This window comes from Drosophila albomicans, chromosome 2L (genome assembly GCF_009650485.2).
Source record: "Drosophila albomicans strain 15112-1751.03 chromosome 2L, ASM965048v2, whole genome shotgun sequence".
Lineage (NCBI taxonomy): Eukaryota > Metazoa > Arthropoda > Insecta > Diptera > Drosophilidae > Drosophila > Drosophila albomicans.
This window is the reverse complement of record NC_047628.2, coordinates 13,231,573-13,255,218: the sequence shown is the minus strand read 5'-3', so window position 1 is coordinate 13,255,218 and position 23,646 is coordinate 13,231,573. Positions and strand designations below refer to the sequence as shown.

Here is a 23,646-nt window from a genome sequence, read left to right as displayed (position 1 = left end):
GTGTGTGTGTGTGCGGCAGCCAAAGCCAAAAAGGACTCGTGTCGTGTTCCTTCGCTCGCTCCCCTCATTCACTTTGCTCCGCTTAACCGCAAGACCATAAAATTAAACTAGTGCATAATTAAACACTCGCAATTAGGCGTAATTTACTTTGTCTCAGTGTGCGTTCCCTCCCCTCCCCTCCCCTATCCAACCAACCCTCCACTCTCTTCACGCCTTGATGCCTTGTCTCATATTTTCGCAACATTAGTTTTTAATTAAAAATTTTCATCACATGCACAAGTCAGTCAGTAAGCTGCCTGCCACTTGCCACTTGCTAGTTGCCACACAAACACACACACACACACACACACATACACAGCTGCAAGTCTTTTAATTGTTTTTTGTGTGCGTTCAATTTGGTTGCCAATGAGGCAGCTTCTCGTTGTGGCTCGATTGCAATCTTGAGCAAGAAACTTGAGAAAACTTGCCGGCAAGACAATAGAGAGAAAGAAGCTTAGAAAAACTCTGACTGCGGCAAGTTAAGTTACTTAAGCCTGGCCAAGAAAATAAGCTCTGAAAATTCATTGTAAACATTGCCAAGTTGTAATAATTAATCCGTTAGATTTACAAACACACAACTTCCGCATAAATTTGAAGCAGCCAGCAACGATGCTGGTTTCATTACTCAAAACAAGATAAATGGGGATAGAGATAGAGAGAGGGAGATAGAGGAAGCGCAGTCGAAGTTTGCTTTGGCTACCCCAAAAAAGCTGCATTGTTGTTACAGGCTTTCGCTTGGTAATTTTTTATGCAGCTGCCAAGTTGCATGCCACAAGAGCAAACAACACAGACAGACAGAAAGACTGAAAGACAGACAGACAGCGCGATAAGACGATGGCAACAACAGCATCCTGCTTGCAACATCTAATTGTACTTAGCATGCGGCAAGCAGAGAAAAGCAAGGAAGCAAAACCAACTGACTGACTGACTGACTGACTGACTGACTGACTGACTGACACTCATTCCATTAACATTTTGCAGTGACTGCAAATTGAAAGAGTTTCGCTTCCTGCTTCCTCTCACTGTCTTCTTGTCGTTGTTGTTCAGCATTCAGTCAAGTCAAATATTTATGTGGCTAGTCAGGATTGCGGATTGTTGGCTACGCTTGAGGATTCGCCATCTCAGCAGCAATTGCAAGTAAATTAATTAATGAAAATAGTTGGCATAAAAGTAAATCCCTGCAGGGAAGCAGACAGCAATAACGAAACATCTTCAGGTGGGCTAAGACGTATTTAAGCCGCTTTTACTGAGGATTTCACAGCTGCCAAATTGAAACTATGCAAATGCTGTGCTGACTGCTGTCATAATACATAACAAATTGTGCGACTATTTGTTCAAATTTAATTCCTAATTGAGAGCTGACAAGTTGATTATGCGCCTAATTGCCAAGAGGTGGCTAATTGAAATTAATGAGTCAACTATTTCACTTTTCATTGCCTCCCCCCAATTAAAGTGTGTGGCAGATGATTTAAGCTGCGGCTCATATCAAATCAAATTTAATAAAAAATCAATATTTCAAGCAACGAAACCTCATCAATATAATAGACTTGAAGCAGGCTGTTCTCAAGGGTTTGCTGTGCTATTTTTGTCTATACACTTTTCTTTACACACGCACGCACACAATTTTCAATTAAAATGGCAACACAACTACAACAATAAATTCACTATGTGGGTGTGAGTGTGTATGGGTATGTGTGTTTGGAGTAGCCATTACTTGTAGCACCATCGATCAAAGAGTGCTGGCGCTTATCAGGATTGCCACGCCCCACACTCGACTGCCGCAATTTCACATATATTTTCGTGTTAAAATCAAATGTGTGTATATACCTACTACAATATACAATATACAATATACAGATATTTTTGTGGCTCGCAGCCAAACCTAAGCAATGTAAATATTGGCATAAACATTTAAAAGGCAACCAGACTCAGGCTAGCCAGACACGAACAGGATTTGTTGGCTGCCCGTGTCGAGCATATTGAACACACCCCAAACACAAAAAAAAGAAAAAGAACGAGAAAATAATATAAAACTGAGCAGAGAGCAAAACAAAACTGAAACGAATTTATAAGCATCAGCGAGTCCGTCGCTAATAATCAAGGCAGTCCAGTCCAGTTGAGTTCTGGCCAGGTCGGGGGCTCTGTTGACCTGGCCCAGAATCAGGAATCAACGAGCAACGAGCGGAAGCGAAGGGGCAGGAGTGGAAAGAGGAGAAGAGGAAGGCAACCTAATTTTTCTTATTTTCGCTTTACTTTGTTTTGATTTTAACCTTTGGAAAATGTCGTTCAGGCTGTCGCTCTAGGCCAACAACTCGTAACGGGACAAGCTTAGGGGTCACTTGGGGTTGGCCACCTGGCCAGCCCCTGAAGAGGGGGAAGTTGGGGGAAGTGCCAGCATTTTCCCCATAATAAATCACATAAATATGCAACGCGAGCGCTGTAGGTAAAATGGAAAAATATTTGGCTAAGCAGCGAGTGACGTGGATTTGTGCCATGGATTTCACGTTGATGCCACAGGCGGTGGCACAACCCCAACCTGAACCCCAACCCCAATCCCTATCGCAATCCCAACACCAGTCGCAACCTAAATTCAACTCCAACCCAAATCGCCTGGAATGAAACGTGTTCAGCTGCCGGCTGCTGGCTCAAAACGGGATTAGCTTTTAATGCTTTTCGGTTATGTTATTTACAAATGGCTTTTCAAATGATTGCCATATCTCTCGCTCTCCATCTCTGACGTTGTTTTTCTCGGCCAGGTAGCAACAATTTAATCTTTTTGTAAAATAGTTGCCATTAATCAAATCTTGTTTAGTTAGTTTGTCAGTTTGTTTGCACTTGCGTTTCATTTGATTTCTTAATTTGCGCAAATATTTTATTCGTAAAATCATTTTTAGATCTCATCAGGTTTGAGTTGGGTTTGACAGTTATGTTTATATTTGGCACGTAATCTAAACAGCTTTACGCTCTTAATTCGCTAAGTTTACCGAGCCAATTAGGCAGGCACTTTCTTGACAGTTTGCTATAGTTGGGATTATAAATAAGTTGATCTATTGACAAACGAATTTGTCTTCTTATCTGTCGAATTATAATTATTCAACTGACATTTCATTCAGCTCTTTTGTACTATTTTTAACAAAAATTTGCTTAATGTATTTAACAAGGTACGAACATATATGTGATATGCATCAATTATTTCCAAAAATATCTTCTGGTGTTAATATTATTAATTTAATTTGCGTCTCTTTTGTTAGTTAAATTATACAAATACTTTTTTTAACCTTTGCTTCATTTGCTTTTTCCTTACGGACTTAAAATTATAAATATTGAAAAATCTTTAATTTATATTTATATTTATTAACAAGCCATTTGATTCTTCCCCATCTTCTATTATTTTATTTCATTTGTGTTCTCCATTTTTCTGACTATATTATAACAAAGTTTCCTTTAATTTTCTCTCCATTTATTTTTTTCTATGTAAAATTTTAAATTCTTTACCTAAAATTCTTCTTAACTTTTTCTAGTTCTCTATAGTTGTTGCCTGAATCTTTAGCGTATAATTGCGCCGCAATTGCTCGTTGCATTGTCTATATATACTCGTAACTATGACGAGCTGAGATATTTGAAACGTGCTTGCAACACGTTCTGCTGACATTTTTCCACTCTCTTTCTCCTCTTCTCCTTCCCACTCTCTTACATACAGAGAATTGCAATGATATTTATGTAAAATGCCAACGGGCTGTGCACTGTTGCTCTGTTGGCATTGCCATTCCGTTGATGTCTTCATTTCTGACTGAGTGACTGACTGACGGACTGTCTTTCTGTATGTCCGTCCGTTGGTCTGGCCTGTACCTCGCTCTGGCAACGCTTCAGCTGTCAGTCAAGCGCTGAACGCGACACAGCGCAAGATTCATAATTGTCGCACACAAAAATGCATTGCAGTTTGCTTTCACTTCACTTCAGTTGCTGTTGCTGTTGTTGTTTGCATACACATTTGCTTTGCTTTCCATGCCATTCCATTTCATTTCCATTCCCTGGTGTGGGTGTTTGTGTGTGTGCAAAAGCCATTCGCCATAACTTTAATACATTGTAATTATGTCAACTCGTCGTCGACGACGTCGTCAACGTGCCTGGTTTTATGTGAACTGATGTGTTTACCGTTGCTGTTGCCATTTCTGTGTTTGCTTCATCAGCAGCTTGCAACGTTACGTATACGCAATTTATACATTGCACAATCTGTGCTTCAGCAGTACACTGCAGTGGAGCAGCATCGCCTCACTTAACGGCTTAATATATTGTTACGGCAGCTGACATTGCATAATACGTACCACACTCGTTCCCTCCAGATTAAAACACACATATAGAGAAATGACAACAAAGCCAAAGACAAAAGCAGCAATTTAATGCTGCATACTTTCCAGCGCTTGCATACATGGCCCTATTAAAGTTATCAGTCGCCACAGTTAGAGAAGCCTGTAATTTAATTATAAACTTTACACCATTAATTTTAAAACTTTAGCCAAACTGTGCACAGCTGCCACAAGGCTCGAGGCCACTTTCGGGCTCCACATTTCAGCCAGACTCTTTGGGTTTTAGGTAGCGACGACAACGACCACAAAACGGGCCCAAACTGTCAGTTGCGAGTGCACAAAAGTGATAGAGGCGTGGCCACTTCCCCCTTTTTTTGTGTGTGCTGTCTAGTTTATGCAACATGCGTGCAACATATTGAAAAAGGCAACGCGTCGAGTTTTTAGCCATTTATCAAGCAGCTGCAACCAACTGCAGTTGCAACTTTTGTAATTAGATGAAGTGGACACAAGTTACGAGCGTGCTTGTGTGTGTGTGTGAGTGAGACAGCTGTGGCATGTTATTTTGCACGCTTCAAAAGGCTAGCTAATAAATCGCTGTGCAAATAATTAAAAATGTATATCAAGTTGGCCAACACTTTGCATAATGAATGTGTCAGTTATGTATGTGGAGTGTGCTTTAGTTTTATATTTGCATAATGAGAGCAAAAATGTAGTTTTACTTAAACTGAATTTTAGTGAATTACAGAAAAGTTTCTACTAACATCATTTCTTGTTTAAAATTGTTATATTTTATGAAGAATTTTTTACATAATTTGATTTCTGAAATGTAAATAAATCAAATTAAAGTAAACAATTACTATTTACAATTTTTCGTAAATGCAAATCATGAATCATTTGATTTTATTAACGCTGCTCTTGTCAAGATATTTAAGTGTTATTTGATTTAAATATATACTATACACCATATAAATACATTTAATGGTCTTAACTATTTGATAGTCATGCATAAGAAATTCAAAAATATGGGTTTGAGCAAGATCATAGAATTTCAGCTGAGACTGTCTGACAATTTTTCATGAGGCAGCAACAGCAGAAGCAGCGGCAACATTTAGGAACATTTTTCATAATTCATGACAACCCAAAACGAATGTCAGCTTAACAAAAATAGAAAAGCCAACGAAATGCTGTAAAATATGCAATGTCAACAGGCAACAAGAACAACAACATCAACAACTAAAACTAGATGAATACGAGTTGGGGGAAATGTGTAAGAAAAAGCAAAAGACAGCTCAAGCCAAATGACAAGCAGCCACTGGGAGTGCATTTTCTTCTTATCAAGCGAGGCAAAGTGCAACACCAGCACCAGCAGCAGCTGCAGGTAGATGTGGCAAGAGCATCCATCAGGAGGCAAGCATAGTTGCAACAGCATCAGCATTTCACCTGAGCGCACAATATTAATGGAGTCACTCGACTCAGTCCATTCCATTTTCTCAACTATAATCCATTTTTTCTCCTTTCTGCTGCTAACATTTTCCATTTTTTTCATATTTCTTCTGCGTTTTTTTTTGTTTGCTTGGAATATGTAAATGTGCAAAAATATATTAAAGCTTGAGTCGAGTGTCTTTCGGACAAAATTTCATTAGAAGTTTTCAGTCAAGCCACTCAGCTTGATGAAGTTGGCAGTGAACTCTCTGAGATCTCATCGTCTATCGTCTTCTGCTACCATAATTCCTGCCAATTGCATTTGGCTTGGCGGAGAGCTTATCCGCTTTCCTTCTTGCCGCCGCCGCCGCCGCCGTCGAAACTCATCGCTTTTTGCTTATCAACGGCATCGACATCGCCGACATCCACATCCACATCGACATCGACATTGGGCGTTTGTAATAAATCAGCTCGTCGCTTCATTCGCTTCCTGTCGTTTCAGTTCACTTTATTTTCATTTTTTGCTACTCTTTCTGCTGTCTGTTGCAAGTTAACCTTTCACACACACATACAGTTTCATATCGCAAGGGCATCATCTTGTCAATGCCTCAGTCTGGGCTGTGGGCTTAGTCTCCTGTGCTACATTTTCGACACATCATTTTCTATGTTAAGGTGACGAGGGGAAGACGACAACAAGAATTTCCATTATTTTTCCACCATCATTGATAGAGAGCGAGAGCTGCTCCTTTCCAGCCAGCCTCTTCTCTCATTTGACGTGTAAAATATATCATCAAGTTAAGTAGATAGCATAGTGTATATAAGGAGGCTGAGTCAAGAGTTAGCCCGAAACGTTTTGATAATGTGTCAAGTTTGCTTGTAGACTGAGAGTCGACTCTTGACTCAGGCTTTGACAACTTGAACAACTGATTAGCCTTGCAAAACTTTGCTTGTTGCCAGGCATCAACTTGCAACAGACAATTATAAAGGAAACTCCGCCTGCCTGCCTAGAGAGACAGAGAGATAAAGTTAACTTTAGCTTTGAGTTATAGTTCAAGCAGACGCTTAATAGTTAAGCCATAGTTTTTACATCCTGTGCTAAGAGTTTTAATACCTCCAACTCTTATAAAAAGTTTGGTATCTATTGAAGTATTAATAATGATATATACATAAAGATCTTGATAATGTAAATAGTTATGGATTTTTCGACATTTAATATTAATTTGGCATTTACCTTAACTTGTATATTTTACTTTAATAACTATTATTCTTAAACTTTGCAAATAAGAATATACGACTTTCCTTAAGCTTAAGCATTAAGTACATTTCGCATACGACGCGTATGCCTAACTTTTACTGCAATAATTTTTAATTGACAATATTGTAAAATTAGAATTACTTAGAAAATATCAATTTATTTAAAGCTTCAGCTTTAATTTTTAGTAGAGTGGAAGCTTTAAATACATTGCGCATTCGACGCATTGGCTTTGCACTTTGGTTTCGATAGAGTTTAAACTGCACTTGATACATCTCCTAATGGACACATTTTGTTGGATTTTGCCTAGAGGCGATGGTATCAAGAGAGTGATTTGCACAAAGCTCAGAAGCACACAAATAGCTGCATACATAACGTATACTGCATATATGTATATTTTGTCAGATGAAACTAAAGTAGATTTGGTTTGGCCAAAAGCGCTTAAACATAACATTTTCGATATCTGAAGCTGAAGCTGGTGACACTCGAGTGTGTTTATGTGTGGGGCATTGATTACACTTGCTGTCGAGTGGCAGTTCAGAGTTCAGAGAGTTTACTTAGCAACCAACCTCAGGCACACAAATAGACGATAGAGAGAGAGAGGGACTCTTTTGAAGCAGTGGGTAGAAAATGTAGCTGTAAGTTGAAACGATTGAAACTCATCGTTGCCAAATCTCTGTGTGCATTGGCAATCAGTGTTAAATAAACGGCTAGACACAGACACAGACTCAGAGACCAAGTCACCAAGTCTAGTAGTCGCATGAAGAGTAAAAAAGCTGACAGGCATGCAAAATGCAACATGAGTTTGAGCCATTCCGATCAGCATTTATAAAACTTGCAACAGTTTTTCGGAGCACACTCAAAGAGAGCACTGCTTGATTGATTTTCAAGTGGAAATCGAAAACCCAGCAAACAAAATCCGACTGCCAGTCACATAGAGTATGTCTGTGTGTGTTTTTGGCCTGCGGCCAAATTTGGCCACAGCTTTTCGGCCAGATTTGTGCCAAACTTATTATGAGCCGAGGAGATTACCTATTGTCTCTGGCCAGGCAGGCAAGAAGACACTTTAATTAGATTTTGCTGCTGTTCTTAATTAGTTTGCATTCAGTCTGAGAGATAAAACGCACACCCACATGACCGGATTTTAATAAACAGTGCATTTCCATTAATTCCATTAATTGATTTGCATTCTGATATTGCAGATTTCAGCAGCATAATTGAGCTGAGAGCGTTTCATTACTTCTGATGTTGTCTCATGCATTATGCGATTATGTTAATTCACAAATACAAACGCACGCACATATGTACATGAATATACTCTTAGTTTGCCTGCAAGCATTTGTGTTTATCTAAAATTAAATTTATGTACTAGCCACAAAATTAAATTGCTTCAATGAGCCACAACTCCTGCACATAAATCTCAGTCTCAATGTTGTTGTTAACTGCTGTTATGGCTCTTGTTATTGTTATTACAACCGGGCAGATTTAATATGCATTATGCAAATTGTTAATGCCAACTGAGCACCATAAATACTCGTTTTACAGATTTAAAATATGAACAACTGATTGAAAAATTTACATAAAATTCTTAAATTCAATATGTAATTATTAAGAAAGCTAGAGAAAAAGTATACCGTAGAGTTCAAAATATACCAGATTGACAGACAAAGCAGCTAAGACTCAATTGCAGTATGCATTTTTTGGCATACAAAATTATTTCTTAAATACCTTTTATCAAACTTTCAGGAATCGTAAATACTGTAGTTAATTTTGTATGTTTCAAAAATCGTTCTGCTGTTCCTGTTACACAAAGTTATAATACCCAAGTCCATATATTCTATCCAAAGTTTTGCGGTCTAAGATAAATAAATTTCGAATATTTTGATAGATAATCTATTGGCTAAATATTTTATTGTGTTTAATCTAGAGCATTGCGCAATTTAAAAGATACAACATTTATTGAATTGATTTTAAATTAACGCAATATAAACAATGTCGCCACGCAAATACCAATTAAAATGATTAACAATAATAATGCAGACATAAAAACACGCCACCAATGGAATGCAACATTTTTTGGCAAATTAATTACGGTAATTTATTGCCCAGGTGGAAGTAATTGCAAAGTATTCGAGAGAGCGAACAGAAAAAATGTGTGTGGAAAATAAATATAAACATGTTTAAATGCTTATAAAGAGTTATAAATTACAGCTGATTTCATTTGCCATTAGGCAGCGTGTTTGACGGTGGAGGGTATGAGGGGAAAATGGGCAATAATGCCAGTGTAGAATGCAGTAAAGTGTGCTATAATTTATGGCGTTCAACCGACAATTTCCTGTTGTCAACACACACATGGGAAAGAGGCATGGAGAACTGCACGGGAAAAGAAGATTGAGAGGTGTGGCCAATAACTTGGCCATAAGAGTAACATAAAAGATATTCCAGGTATAGACCTATCAAGGATTGTGATAATCAATAATATAAGGAAAAGTACTAAAAATAAATTGAAATAATAAATATTATAAATAAATATTATACCACTAATATACCAAAGACTATTTTTGGTTTATCAACTAAATTCAAAATATACTTGATTATTGATAAATAAGCATTTGTTGTAATATTCTTTAATTTTTAATTATTTTTGCATTTAAAATTGAAATATATATTTATTAAAAATTAAATTTGAGAGTTTTGACATTTTCTATATTTTACTTTTTCATTTCACATTTCGCGACATTTTCTTTTATATTTTTAATTTTAAAAATTTGATACAACTGAAAACTCATTTACAAGGAAAAATATTGTCAAGATGTCCTCTATAAATCATTGAAAGCTGATTTAGCTCAAAAAAAACTTCGCGACAAATGCCTTTAAAAAGGTATAGAAATACTTTTGGCAACTCGAGAGAGACAGAGAGAGAGTTGTGAACTCAGCTGCTGGCTGTTGACGGTGCTTGTTATTAAATTGAAACCCTTGATAAAATGCAAAAGGCAACGGGCGAAAGGTAAAAAGTAACTTTTCGATCAAGTTGAGCAGGGTTCTCTCTTGGTCTCTGGCAGCTGTGTGCCAAGGATTCAAATTGCAGGCGGAGGGACAGACAGGGATAAGAGGGATTCTGGGTAAATACATCATTTTGCCAAAGAGTGCCAATTTAATTCTTTCACTTATAAGGGTTGCTCTACACGTGAAGGGTCTGGCAAAAGGGTGAAGGAGAATGAAGAAAGTAACGGGTTGTTATGTCAATAGCGTTAATTTCAAGCTTCAGCGAATTTGTCGTCTTGTAATCAACACAATATTATTAATAACCAGAAGGTATGCTGGATGGAAAATCTTAAACTGTAAAAAGTGCTGAAACAGCAGAGCAATGCAAGAGTTCTCAGCTCTGAGCACTTCACACAAGAGTGGGGAATCATCATCGGATGAGATGCCTCTTATGATGATGCTCCATTTCCATCAATAGCAAATTGTTTGCCCTTTTTGCTCTTTCGCCACAAGCACCACAAACCTACATTTTTCCCCCGCTGCAACCACATTCATTTTTCATTCCCTTTTTGCTCTGACTCTTGGAGTGCAGCTCACATTCGTGAGGCCAATTATTATGCAAATGGCAAATGGCAACGACTTAGACTTCGACTCTTCATGCTTCTAGTTCAATCCTAAAATGCAGACATAGAAGCAAAACTTAAAATAGAAAAACAACTGCAAACGAGAGTCCTGCCACATCCTGCAGTAATCACACCCCTTTGGGCAACTACGTAGCATAAAGCAGGTAAAGCTCATGGCAATGTGCTTCTTAGTCTGTGGCAGAAAAACCGCACTAAATCAATATATGTATGTATGTATACTAGAGAGTCCGGCTGCTGCGCGCTGCAGCTGGCCACAAATCAACATTTGACTTTTGCATAAATTGCAAAGCAGCAACAAAATTGCAGAAAACTCATTTTCTCGCTTTCCCAGCTTTGCAGGTGCAACACGGGTGTGCCACGCCCACTGTTGATGCGTCTGCGTTCCCTTTGCTGATTGTTGTTGTTCTTGTTGTTATTGCTCTTCCCTCATTTGCTTGACAAGACTCGGGACTCTCATTCCCCATTGGCATTGAGAATTCTTCATTACGTTGCGAATTGCATTTGCCAGCTTCGATTTGCATTTCATTTGCCGAGTTGTCAATAACACAAAAATAAAAAGAGCAAAAGAAAAACTACAAGTGGGAAACACTTTTTACATCAGGTGATCCTTAAAGATGCCAGCTTTGAGATTCACAGCGCCAGATTGGCCTAAGCCGCTTGTTGGGCAAGCAATTTTTTTCTCCCACAGTTTGTTGTTGTTGGTTGCTGGTCGGAAACACCTGAAACCAGTTGGCAATCTGTGGCACAAAAAGCCGTTGCAAATCGAGCTCAATCGAATGGTGCAACAAACAAAAACAAGGAAATGGACGTTGTGTGCTCAACTTTGTTTCCGCTGCGACTGAAACTCGACTCGACTCGACTCGATGCGTTTGCCTCCGCCTCTGTATTTTGCCTCTTTACCTTATCTGCCTCGTTTTTTTGCCTGCAACAATGTGCATGCAAGTGTGTGTGCGAGTGTGTTGCAAATGCAAATTTGTTCAAAGTTTATTGAGTGCACGTGACGGCAAACAAAAGTGCAAAGTTCCCTTTGTCCTTGGGGACAAAGATTTTCTTGTTTTTCACTTTTATTTCTTCCCCTTCCTTTTTTTATACTATTTTTTCCTGCTGCCAGCCCATAATTCTCATTGCCGCGTTGGCTCTTTTTATACCCGCTACCCATAGGGTAGAAGGGTATTATAACTTTGTGCCGGCAGGAAATGTATGTAACAGGTAGAAGGAGGCATCTCCGACCCTATAAAGTATATATATTCTTGATCAGCGTCAACAGCCGAGACGATCTAGCCATGTCCGTCTGTCTGTCTGTCCGTCTGTGTGTCTGTCCGACCGTCCGTATGAACACCTAGATCTCAGAGACTATAAGAGATAGAGTTGCAAATTTTGGTATATACAATAATTATTATAGAATTTATGATTCCTGAAAATTTGGTTGCGATCAGATAAAAATTGTCGAAGTTATTAAAGAAATACTTTTGTATGGGCAAAAACGCCTACTTACTAGGGGTCTTATTTGCCTTGGCTGACAATCTGGTATATTGTGCCGTCTATTGTATATTTTGAATGCGGTACTATATCGATATACCAAACATATCATTTGGTATATTTTTAGTATTTTTTTCAGTATATTCAGTATATTTTGAGAAAAATATATTTCTTTTATTCAAAATGGGTAGCGGGTATCTCACAATCGAGTATACTCGACTGTAGATTTCTTACTTGTTTATGCCACCTTTTTGTTTACTTTAAAGCACCATTTTTGACTTGCAAATTTTTTGCCATTTGCATGCTCACAATACTTTAAATAAAACTAAACAACAAGAGTTCAAGTGCCACTTGCACATGAAAAGAGCAAGAAGCTATGAAACAAAAAACAACACAAGCAAAACCCTTTTGAAATATTTATGATATGCATTAATTGCTGAGTGGCTAGTGTTGTAACGTTGAATGGCTCTAATATATTATATATAGAACTTATTTAAACCTGTAAAAAATAGTTTTGAAAGCAATAAAAGGTTAAACTAATAGGCGGAAATGTAATTTTTAAGTGAAATATATGAAAGAGCTATTAAAGAAGTTGAATTTATATATTGAATGCAATATATAGATTATAACTTTGTGACTGCAGGAAAAGTATGTAGCAGACCCAATATATTTTTGATCAGCCTTTTTCATCTTTCCGTCTGTCTGTCCGTCCGTCAGTATGAAGTTATGAAATTGTAAATTTATTGCGAAAAACGCCTATTGCATTATAGTCTTAGTTACTTTGGATGGCATATTTTACACTCTATGGTATATTAAATTTAGAAAGTATACTAAAAATACTCATCGGCCTTTTTTTGGTATACGAATTTAGTATATTTTAAGAATAATACCCTCGAGCATACTCGGCTTAATCATTAATTATTAATTTATTATTCCCACTTAGCAAATTATGTGTTCAATAAATGTTATGCTTAAGCTGTCAAGTTTAGTGAACTTTGCATTTTGTATATTCTTATCCGCTACATTAATGCAGCATTGTCGAAACAGAAAAATAATGTAATTTTATATTTTCGCCTCATTGCAGATATCGCAAAAGCAGCAACCAAACTGACCAAGCAAAAATGTCCAAATCGAAACGAATGTTCAAAATCAATAAAATGGTAAGTACTTGCCAGCAAATTTTTGTACAGTATATCTCGCTTGTCTGTTTTTTCTTTTTCCTCCGCACATAACTTTTCCCCGTCGATTTTTCTCTCTCTCTCGCTATCGTTCCTGACCAACTCTTATCTTTTTTGTTCGTTTTTTCGCAAACATTTTAAGTGCAGAGTTGTGGATACTTTTGGCAATGCTTATTGCAAATGCTTTTATAAATTTTATGACTCAATAGCTTCCATTGTCGTTTGGCAAGCAGGGAGAACAAGGACGACATTTAACCCAACTGACTTTTTTACGAGCAGTCAACAGAAATCTGCAACTACGAATGCAACTGAAACTGCAACACAAATTGCCATATTATTCAGCCACATCCTTTCGAATCTAAACCGACAATAATTTTTAAAGCCACAAAATCCACTTGAGTGCTTCAATGGGGGCGTGTGCTTTTGGGTGTGGCTCCTTCACAACCAAATTGCGCACAACTTGAGCTTGAATTTTCAATTGAAAAGGCATGTAAACAGCTAAAAAGAACCGACACACAAAAATGCTAAAATGCAAAGGCAAAGAAAACAGCAAAAGAAAATCGAGCGGGCAAGTGGAAAATCGAAAAGCGAACATCGCTGACAGGTTTCGTTTAAGGCAATGCAATAAACGACTATTTAATACCCTTTTATTTATTTTCAGAACTCAAATAACGAAGTTATTTCATTGTTTGTGTCTGATCCTTTGCAATTTAATTAGACACATTAACTGTCAAAGTTAAGCGGCAAAAGTTTTCTATGTCTTTTATGTACCTTTCACTTCTTCATTATAATTGAATTGCAGGCTGCCGGCGGATGTTGAAATTTCAATCAGCTAAGACTCTGATAGGGGCCACCGCCGCCGCAGCCGCATCACGAAAATAAAATGAAAATAATCTGCAATAAAAATGTTTTCCTTTAATAAAAATTCAATTTCCTTGAAGCGACACATGTTACAGACTCTCAGCCAGCGCAACAGTCCACAACGACGACAGCAGCATCAGCTGCCAGCTCTAGACTTCCTTTACTTCTCTTACCTCTGTCTCTCTCTCTCTTTCCATCTCTGTTGCCGGATGCAGTTAGGAGAAGCAGCAGCAGCAGTGTTAGCTGAGAACTTCACGCTGTATATCCTTTTTGGCTGCAGGCGCTGCTGGCCGCTGCTGTTGCTGTTGCTGGAAATGTCTTTCAATTTATAATGACGACTCTTGCCGATTGGCGAGCTGGCATTAGTGTTGTCGCTGTGTGTGTGTGTGTGTGTAATGCTGTCTGTCTGTCTGTTGCATTCGCAATGCTGCATTAGAAACGACGACGAGGACGTTGTTGACTATGCCTCGACTGCTGCTGCTGCTATCATCTATCTTTACCTTTATGCAACTGCCACCGCGCTCTCGTTTCTGGTGTCTGTGGCAGCAACGTTGCAAAAGAGTCAGAAACCAACTAACGGATATGCGTTGCGCGTGGCAGACAACGTCAGACCAGAGAGATCGAGATGCACATCGATGATTGCACAGCTTCAAGGCAGCCGGAATCCTAACCCACAACCTGCTGTGTGTGTGGCAACATTAAACAGCAGTTGCAGCAATTGAAAATGTTGCCTTGCTGCTGCGATGTTATCGAAACGGATTCGTCTGTATTTCCGTTGCCGTTTCGTAACTCGAATTGCCTATTGTTGCTTTCAATTTGCCAGATTGTTTTCAACTGCAAAAGTTTTAAGCCCAATTCCATAATTAACTGCAGACAATTGCAATTTGTTTGGGATTATGACCACAGAAAACATTCGCTCGTCAATCTTAAGCGAGCTTACTTTAATTATACAACATTAACTGGCACTCGAGGACAGCAAATCTTCCTCAACAATAGCTATACTTTATCTTTCTCGTTGTCTTATCTGTGGAATTTTGCCGCTTATCGTTTGGAGCAGAGATTAAACCAACACTGTGTGGACAACAGCTGCTATGACTTAAGCTTAAGCTTATCCCTCATGTCTGTTCAATATATCACGCAGTCGATTCTTCTCTCTCCCCCACCACCCTCCAAAAGCAAACAAATGGCGCAATTTTTAGTGCTCTATCGGCAAGAACCAATCAACTTGGCCTTAATACGTTTAGGCTGCTCATAATCACGCTCCGGCAAGCGAGACATCAATATGAGCAGAGATATTGAACTGAACAGACACACTCACAAAACTGGACACTGGACAAAGTGTCGATTGTTAGATTGAGATAAAAGCAGCGCTGGCTGCAGCTGTTCTTCAGCACAATCTGCAGCTCATCGTCATCAACTTCATCATCGCTCTTCAGTTTTATCGCATGGCAAGCAGACATGACGCTTATTGTTCTTATCTCATTATTACAATTTCTATTTACTTTATAAAGCCGCAGGAGCTTTCTCGACCATGACTCAATCTGCTCGCAAAAGAGAAGGATGCTGCTCTTCCTGCTGCTGCCGTTGCCTTGTCAGCGAGTGGCTTATTTATATGCGCTATTTGTCTTACTATCCGACAACTAATAATCTCCCATTCTCTGCTTCTCGTTCGTATCTTTTGGGTCTGTTACAGCGTTTATGCTTTCGCTTGCACTTAACTCGATTCATTGTCTATTGGCTTAGCGGTCTGCCAACCTCCCCCAACTTGCCACCAAATGAAATGTTACTTATTAGTTGTGCACATCTTGTGCTCCCACTCTCTCTCTCTCTCCTCTCTACTCTTTGTGGTCTCTTTGCAGCAGACACTTCCGTGCCTTATCAAATGCAGCATCCGACACTCACACACACACACACCCTGACCACACGCACACGCATGTCTTGCCTTAGATTACAGTTTAAGCTTGAGCAGCTGCCCGTGGACTTCCGGCTATTTAGATTGCCATCCTGCTGCAGGTGATTGCCCACCATTCACTTCCTGTTCCTTCTACAAGCGCAGCTCAAAAGGATTCCCATTCTTCTCTCTCCAACATGGTGCGAATTCAATTTGCAAAATCATTAACACATTTTGTCAATAAGCTGTTGTCAATACCCCAGGAGACAACATCGCCGTGGCGCAGCATCATTAAAGATTATTATTCATTTTTATGTAATTATCTGCTTACCCAAGTGCCCAACCAAGGACCATAAAATATATACTCATACTCTTTTTTGTCTCGTTGCCGAAGTGTGCAAAGTGGAAATGGAAGGGTGGCAAAGAAAAACCCTCTTTCACTCAGTGTGCCGATAACCTGCTTTGGGCCCAAAAACTGCCATGAAATTGATGGCTTTAATGTGTGTTCGCAGCAACAGCATGTAGAGCATAAACAGCGCCCACCATTAAATTACACTGGGCAGCAAGAGTTTGTGCTCGAAATGGCAGACAATGAAAATGTTCAAGTAAAATGCAATAGAATTCATTTAAAGATAAGCATTCTGAGTCCTGATTTCATATTCATAGTTTTTATAGCACTTAGCTGAATTATTAATAAGAATTATAGTATTGACTATATTTATTTTATTAAAAAAGTTTACTATTGTCAATATGACAAATGTGTTAAGTCTTGGACAAAAACAATATAGTTTCAATTAAAAAAGGAAATCTATTTTGATTTTTTAATGCTTTTTTGTTACATTTTAAAGATATTTCTTATATCACTTATGACTCTAGTAAAGCTTTATTATTTTACTTAATGCTACATTTTTAACCTGTTTTTCAAAATCAACTCCCTATCGTTCATACAACTATTACAGAAAACTTTCAGGCTTACTCCAATAAACAAATTCCTTCGAACGCTACTCAAAAAAGTATGCTATGTATTTTACATTTGGTTCTATTCCACTAAAAGTGGTGTGTAGCGCAGTGTTTCGCTGTAACTAGCCTGGTAAAAGCATCCTGATGCCCATATATACTAACGGTTCATGAGTTATGGCCGCAACGTGTGGCCCTGCCTGTAGTTACACTTAAGAACAGTGCCCAGAATATGAGGCTGCTAGGCTAGAACGAGCGAGCAAAACGAGTATATTTAATGCAGAGCACACAACGCCAGGCAACGCCAGCTGGAATTGGAGTCTAGGCAACAAAAAAGAAGGAAAAAAATGGAAAAAAAGAAGGACGCACCATTTAAGTTTACTGCATAACAGGCTCAGTGTGTGTGTGTGTGCGAGAATGTGTGTGTGTAAGTGTGTGTGTTAGTTTCATAATGTAACCGGATGTGCCAACACAATGCTCGCACATCCGCTTGCCAGACAACAGAACAACAGCTGTCACATACACACATATAGCCAGAACAACGGAGTGAAAGAGACAGAGAGGAGAGAGAGAGACAGAGCTAGAGCATGTGTGCTGCTGCTGCGCTTTTGTTTACGAATCTTTGGCAGCATTTGGGTTGAGGCTTTTGTCTATGGCTCAGTGCTGCGAGAGATGACAGCCAACGGGCGCATTATTAGAAGTAGCAGAGCATATAATAGGGGTATTCCCATAACAAGAGGCGTGAGACAAGCACACACACACACACGCACACACACGCATGATGAGGGAGTGACATAATTATTAACTGCATATAAGTAAATATAAAGGCGACCAAATGGCCACAGATAACGATGGTCCATTGTGAGAACGAGCTCTATACAGAAGAAGTGTGTTTGTCTGCGTGCGTGTGTGTAGGAGAGCTACGTGTCCTGCAGGATGTTGGCAGACATGTCACGTGTGAGGCGCATCATTTAAGTTTCTGTTTGCCGCCTTTTGACAGCTCTTAATTGATTAAAAATAATATGAACAGTCAGCGCCAAGCATTTTGATTAGCCCTGACCTGCTCTTTCTCTCTCTCTCTTTTTATCTTTCTCTCTACGTCTATTTCTCTTTCTCTTTTCAACTCGCCTCTTATCTTCCACTCTGATTTCTAATGCATGCCAGCTAATGAAGTTGCCGCTTAACTCGGCTTTTAACTCCAAAGCCAAGAAAAACTTGCAACTGGCACAACGAGCAAAACATTTTTAATTTACTGCAAAATTTTATTATTTTATTTTCAGTTATTTTTTGTTGTTGTCGTTGTTGTTGCGTTGCTTCTTTTCTTGTTTTCAGTTTGCGGCTGCTGCTGTTAATTATAAACTTTTTAAGTGGCTTATTGGGACTTGCGGTTGTATAACCACCATCGCTCCCTCTCTCTCCGCCTTATTGCCACGCCCACAGCGCCCTGCGGCAAGTCATCAAGTGCTGCTCAAGTTTCAAGCTGTTGCCATTTTTTTTTATGTTGGCTTTTGCCCTTGCGTCGTCGTCTTTGCCGCCTGCGGCCTGCATTTGGAAACTCCCTCTCAAAACAACAACAGCAATTTCTCCCACAATTCTCAAGAGTATTTATTATTTAAAGCCAATGTTGTTGCTGTGGCTGTTGTTGTTGTGGCCGAAGTAGTTTTTGCCTTGACCATGCAAGTAATGGCTTGGCGCATCGCTTCTTACGTGCATTGATAATGAAGTGCGCTGCAAAGTAGGCAACAGTTTTTTTCCGTAACCCTTTTTATGCTCTTTAGGCAGACATTAAACTTTGATTAATGTTTAGTCAGTAAAAATTTCACTCGCCTGCTTTTTGCCTTTCTCTCTCATACACACACACATGCGGAAAGTTAACGCTTTTTCGCCTTGACGCCACAAATCAGCATTAAAGGCATAAACACATCTCGGAGCTGCTTCGTCGACTTTTGGCCATTTTTAACAGCCATGCTCATAAATATAAAATTATACATAAATGCGCTACAAAAATCACGTCAGACAAGCGACAGGAACTTTCACCCCTCCCCCCGCTTGCTCGTTGCTCCCTCGCAATTCACTTCTTTCCGCCACTTTTCTTCATTTTTCCTCTGCAAACGGAACAACTTCGACCTGCTGCCATATACAGCATAGTTGATGGATCACAATTCGATTTTTAGTAGACATTAAGCTGTGTGCAATCTGTTTAACGCCCCTCGCGTCGCCCTCTCTCTCTCTTCGCTTTACAAGCTACTTTTACGGTAAAACAAATATGCGCATAAAACTTGATGACGACGCAGCAGCAGCAACAGCAACAACGACGCCAACAGCAGCAGCTACATTTGCACCTACAGCAGGCACATGTGGGTGGCGCCTGTTGATGGCACACGTTCATAAATTTATGATAACATATGATACCAGAAAGTAAACAAGTAAGAAAGCTAAAGAGAGGGGGAGAAGGGTGTGAGGAAGGGGAGTGTGGCAGCTGCTGTGTCATGTGGGTGGCGCCTGTTGATGGCACACGTTCATAAATTTATGATAACATATGATACCAGAAAGTAAAAAAAAAACACAGCAATTGGGGAGAAAGAGATGTAAAAGTGAGTGTGTGTTGCATGCAACAAGCAGCTGCTGTGCAACAAAATTGAAGTCACTTTTAATACCCTGCAGCTGAGTGCAAAATGTATGTACAAACGATGGTCCAAAGCTTTTGATCCTGCACAGAATTGCTGATTGTTGGCCATAAAACTCTTGATGGAAAAACGTGCTAATTAAAGTTGGTCATTTCAGTTGATGAGCGTAAATCGGATCTGTTAAGTTTCACAATAAAATGTGAATGTGTGGAAGAGAAGAAACAATGTGGCAACAAACTGCAGTTAATATCTGGGTAAAAACTGTATGAGAATATACAGAGAAGAAAGAATTGTCGTAAAGTAGTTATTAGAGCACTTTTTAGGAGATCAATAAAAAGATATCTTCAGATTTCTAAATGGAAATCCAAATAAAGAAATTTTCTAGTTCATTTAAAATTTTAGTAATACAATAAACATTAAATATAAAATTTATTCAATTTTAAATGGGAAACAAAATAGAGAAATATTTTGATTGAAATAAATAAAAGAAGCAAAGATACAAAAAAAATTAAATAATTTTATACTCTTTAGAAATCAGTTTTCAATTCTTTGGCTATTTTTGAAAAACATTCCTTCTTCTTTTCTAACTTATCATATTTAGGTACTTGAATGATTACTTGTTCTTATTATTCTAAATATAATAGATTAGTTTTTCTCATTGAATAGTGTTTGTAAGTCGAGCAGCTGTCTTGAAAAACAGAGGAATATAGTATTTCTCTATTTACCACATTTTTGTAGAAAAAAAGCGAAAATTGGCAAGCACGCTTTGATGTCAGCTGAATGAATTGCTGTTAAATTTGAGCTGTTTCCCTGCTTTTGTTGCTGCTGCCGCTGTTGTTGTTATTGGCCATCAATATTTACTTAAAAAATTGCGTCACAAATGTGTTGCCAAACAGCAAGCGGACACAAGTGTGCCCGTGTGTATGTGTGTGTGAGTGTTGCGCAGCTGGCAAGGCATAAATATTTAATATACTTTGCATCGAGAGAGTCGCGCGCTCGTTGTGCGTTGTGCATGATGATAAAGTGCGTTGCGAGCATTGTCTTCATGTGGCAGATTAATCATACGGCAACTTGCTGGCAGAGGCAGCAGCTGCCAGAGGTGAACGTGGGGGGTGGGGTGTGGCAAGCACCTTGCTGATGTTGCCATTGCAGCTGCTATCATTTGACATTGTCTGCGCCAGCTAGGTTTAGTTTGCTGTCTCCCTCACTACTTCTCTCTCCCTCTGCTGCTCAAATTATCAGCATAAATTCAAATAAAAAGAAAAAAAAAAAATGTAGCCCGCAGTGCTAAATAAATGATGTTATAACAGACAGACAAAAGGCAATGAGGATGGGAGAGGTGATGCAAAAAAAAGCTGACAGGATACAGGATATGCAGACAGCGGGACAGTAAAGCGCAGGACACTGGGGCCAATCATACATATACATATATATGTACATATATATGTACATACAATGCGTAGTAAACACCACAAATACACATACACAATGTTTTTGGCAATTTTTCTTGGCAAGTTGACTAAGCCAGGACACGTTTTCGTCTTCGTCGTTGTTGGGCGGCAGCAGCTGTCAGCCAGGACGTTTCATGATGAAGCTCATCATGGAGAAGCAGTAGGAGGAGGAGGAGAAGGCGAGAAAGCAACGGCAGGAAGAACAATGATGAGATAAAAGCAAATCCAGCAGCGCCAGCGGCAAATTTCAACAGACTTAGGCAAATGGAGCAACAAAATGCCTAACGGGAACGAGAACTGTCTTCCTGTGTGTGTCTTCGCATGCCTGGCCAAAAATCCTAAGGCGTGATTGATTAATATTATTCTCGGCTAATCTAACTTAAATGGGCCGCAGGCAACGAGTCGCACACATACACACACACACACACACACACAAACAGCAGGCAGCCAAATATAACTTATTCAGCAACTTTGACAGCCTCCAGTATGTGTGTGTGTTTCTGCTGTGTGTGTGTGTGAGTGTGCGTGAGTGCGACTCGTTGACTACGCTTCATACATAATAAACACGATGGCGGCGTGTTAAGTGCACAACACAACACAACACAAGGAGACAAAAGTTGATCAGTTGCAAAGTTCTTTCTTTTTTTTTTTTTTGCTGGCTGGCTGGCCACGAATTTCTCTTCACTGTGTTAACCTTATTTTTGGCTACCTCGTAAAGCTGATGAAATGCCAGCACGCATCTGAGTGAAGCACACGTATTTGTTATGCATACAGAGCAGCCAGAAAAATACTATATATGTACATTTATATATATGAGTACAAGCACATAAAGCTAAATTCTTCATTCAAACTTATTGCGGCCCTTCACCTTTTCTTTTATTTTTTCGCTTTCACTTTTGTTTCGCTGCTTGTCAAGTTGTCAGCGTGAATTTGGCATATAAAAAGTTTTGCAAACGTAAAGAGATGGTGATGTGAGGCCATTAATGCCATCAGCAAGCATTTGATCAGACGACAGACGTAGGCAAACATGTGACAAAAATATGAACAACTTATTGTGGAAGACTTTTAAGAAAAAGCTTTCAGCGCTAAGATATTTCCTTTAAATATTACACACTTTAAATCAATCAATCATTGCATTGCAAATTCACAATTAATTAGCAATCAATTGCATACATAATAATTGTATTATAATTATAGCAAATCAAAAGGCTTCATTTATTATGACGGCCTCTTCAAACATGCATAAAATATTAATTAATAAAATTATGCGCACAAATTGCTGACTGAAAGCATTTTGTCTTTAGCCCCAAGGGTTTTGCAGCAGCAGTAAAAACAGCAACATCAGAGGAAAGCAATGGCAGTATCAACATCAGCGACAGCAACAGCAACAACAAGTACAAAGTAAAACTGATTGCTCACTTTGTGAAGTCATCAATAAATGAAATTCATTAATAATTAACATGAAAATGACGGCTGCAAAAAGAGCAACATTATCAGCAACAGCAGCAACTGCCGACATAAGGCGCACAACTTTTTGACGTAAATTGAACAACTGTCAGCAACACGTTGCTGCTCTGTGCTGCCCTCTGACCTCTGCCCTTTGCTACAGGCAATTGACAGTTGCCTCATTTGATGCGGTCACAATTTTTCACCTGACCAGCAACAACAGCAACAGCCACATTTTCACCAGCTTAATTAAAATAATAAATGATTTTTCGTTAAGTTTCTCCACACTCTTCACTCACACACACATTGTTGACAATAATTAATGGAGTCGCCCGCAGGTGGCCCGAAAGGCAGCAAAAGCTGCTGTCTCCAGGTCAATGCCAAGCCCGAATTTTAATTAATTATATTGGCAGCAATCGCTGAGGCCTACAGCTTGTGGAAGAGTGCCTTAAATTGTCACGAACGGAAAATAAATATTCCTTAAAAGCAAAAAGAGTTGACGAAATAAAAGTAAAGAATACATTTTTATGAGGCAATGCTATAAATATTTAAATTGGGCCTCGGGCAATTAAATATTTACGTTTGAAAAGTTTTTTATAACAATTATTAATTGCTGGCTTTTAACACAATTCAATCCTAGTTTTCCTATTAATTTGTACTTAATATTAACTATGCAAATCTCATCGATCTAGCCTCCTTGGTCAGCTTAAAGTTGTCCAAGTGAATAGCTTTTGCGTTTCATAGAAATGGTTACGTTTTTATAAAATATTCAGCTCGCAACATCTTTCTCAATTTGGGCGAAATTTACTTTGTAAATTTACTTTAGGCGTCTTGCCGACGCTCAAAGGAATTTTAATTAATTTTCACCCACGCAGCAGCTGAAGATGAAGATGAAACTGTAGACGCTTCATCAGTAGCTGTATCTGTGTCTGTAACTGTATCTATATCTGTAACTGTTCTCATAACTTGAACTGTGGCAAGTTATGAGATGCCTCCGCAATATATAATTGTTGTTTGTATTACAGCTGCTGCTTCGGCTGCCTGGGTTTTCATTAGCGCACACACAAAGTTGGAAAATCGTTGCACAAATATCAGTGGCATGGTGTG

The 23,646-nt window shown here is 38.9% G+C and overlaps 1 protein-coding gene across 2 annotated transcripts in view; it reads left to right on the top strand.

The window, feature by feature from the left end:
- LOC117565367 (uncharacterized) overlaps positions 1-23,646 on the top strand; it is a 54,013-nt gene that overhangs the window by 5,713 nt on the left and 24,654 nt on the right. Inside the window, exons 1-4 of one of the 2 annotated variants that reach the window (XM_052002053.1) lie at positions 9,958-10,142; positions 10,195-10,335; positions 13,213-13,288; positions 13,968-14,102. In XM_052002053.1, coding sequence (XP_051858013.1) covers positions 10,238-10,335; positions 13,213-13,288; positions 13,968-14,024 — 231 coding nt within the window. In that variant the 5' untranslated portion in view covers positions 9,958-10,142; positions 10,195-10,237 and the 3' untranslated portion in view covers positions 14,025-14,102. Of the gene's footprint in view, positions 1-9,957; positions 10,143-10,194; positions 10,336-13,212; positions 13,289-13,967; positions 14,103-23,646 lie in introns of those variants that run through there. The other variant, XM_052002054.1, reaches the window with a different exon arrangement.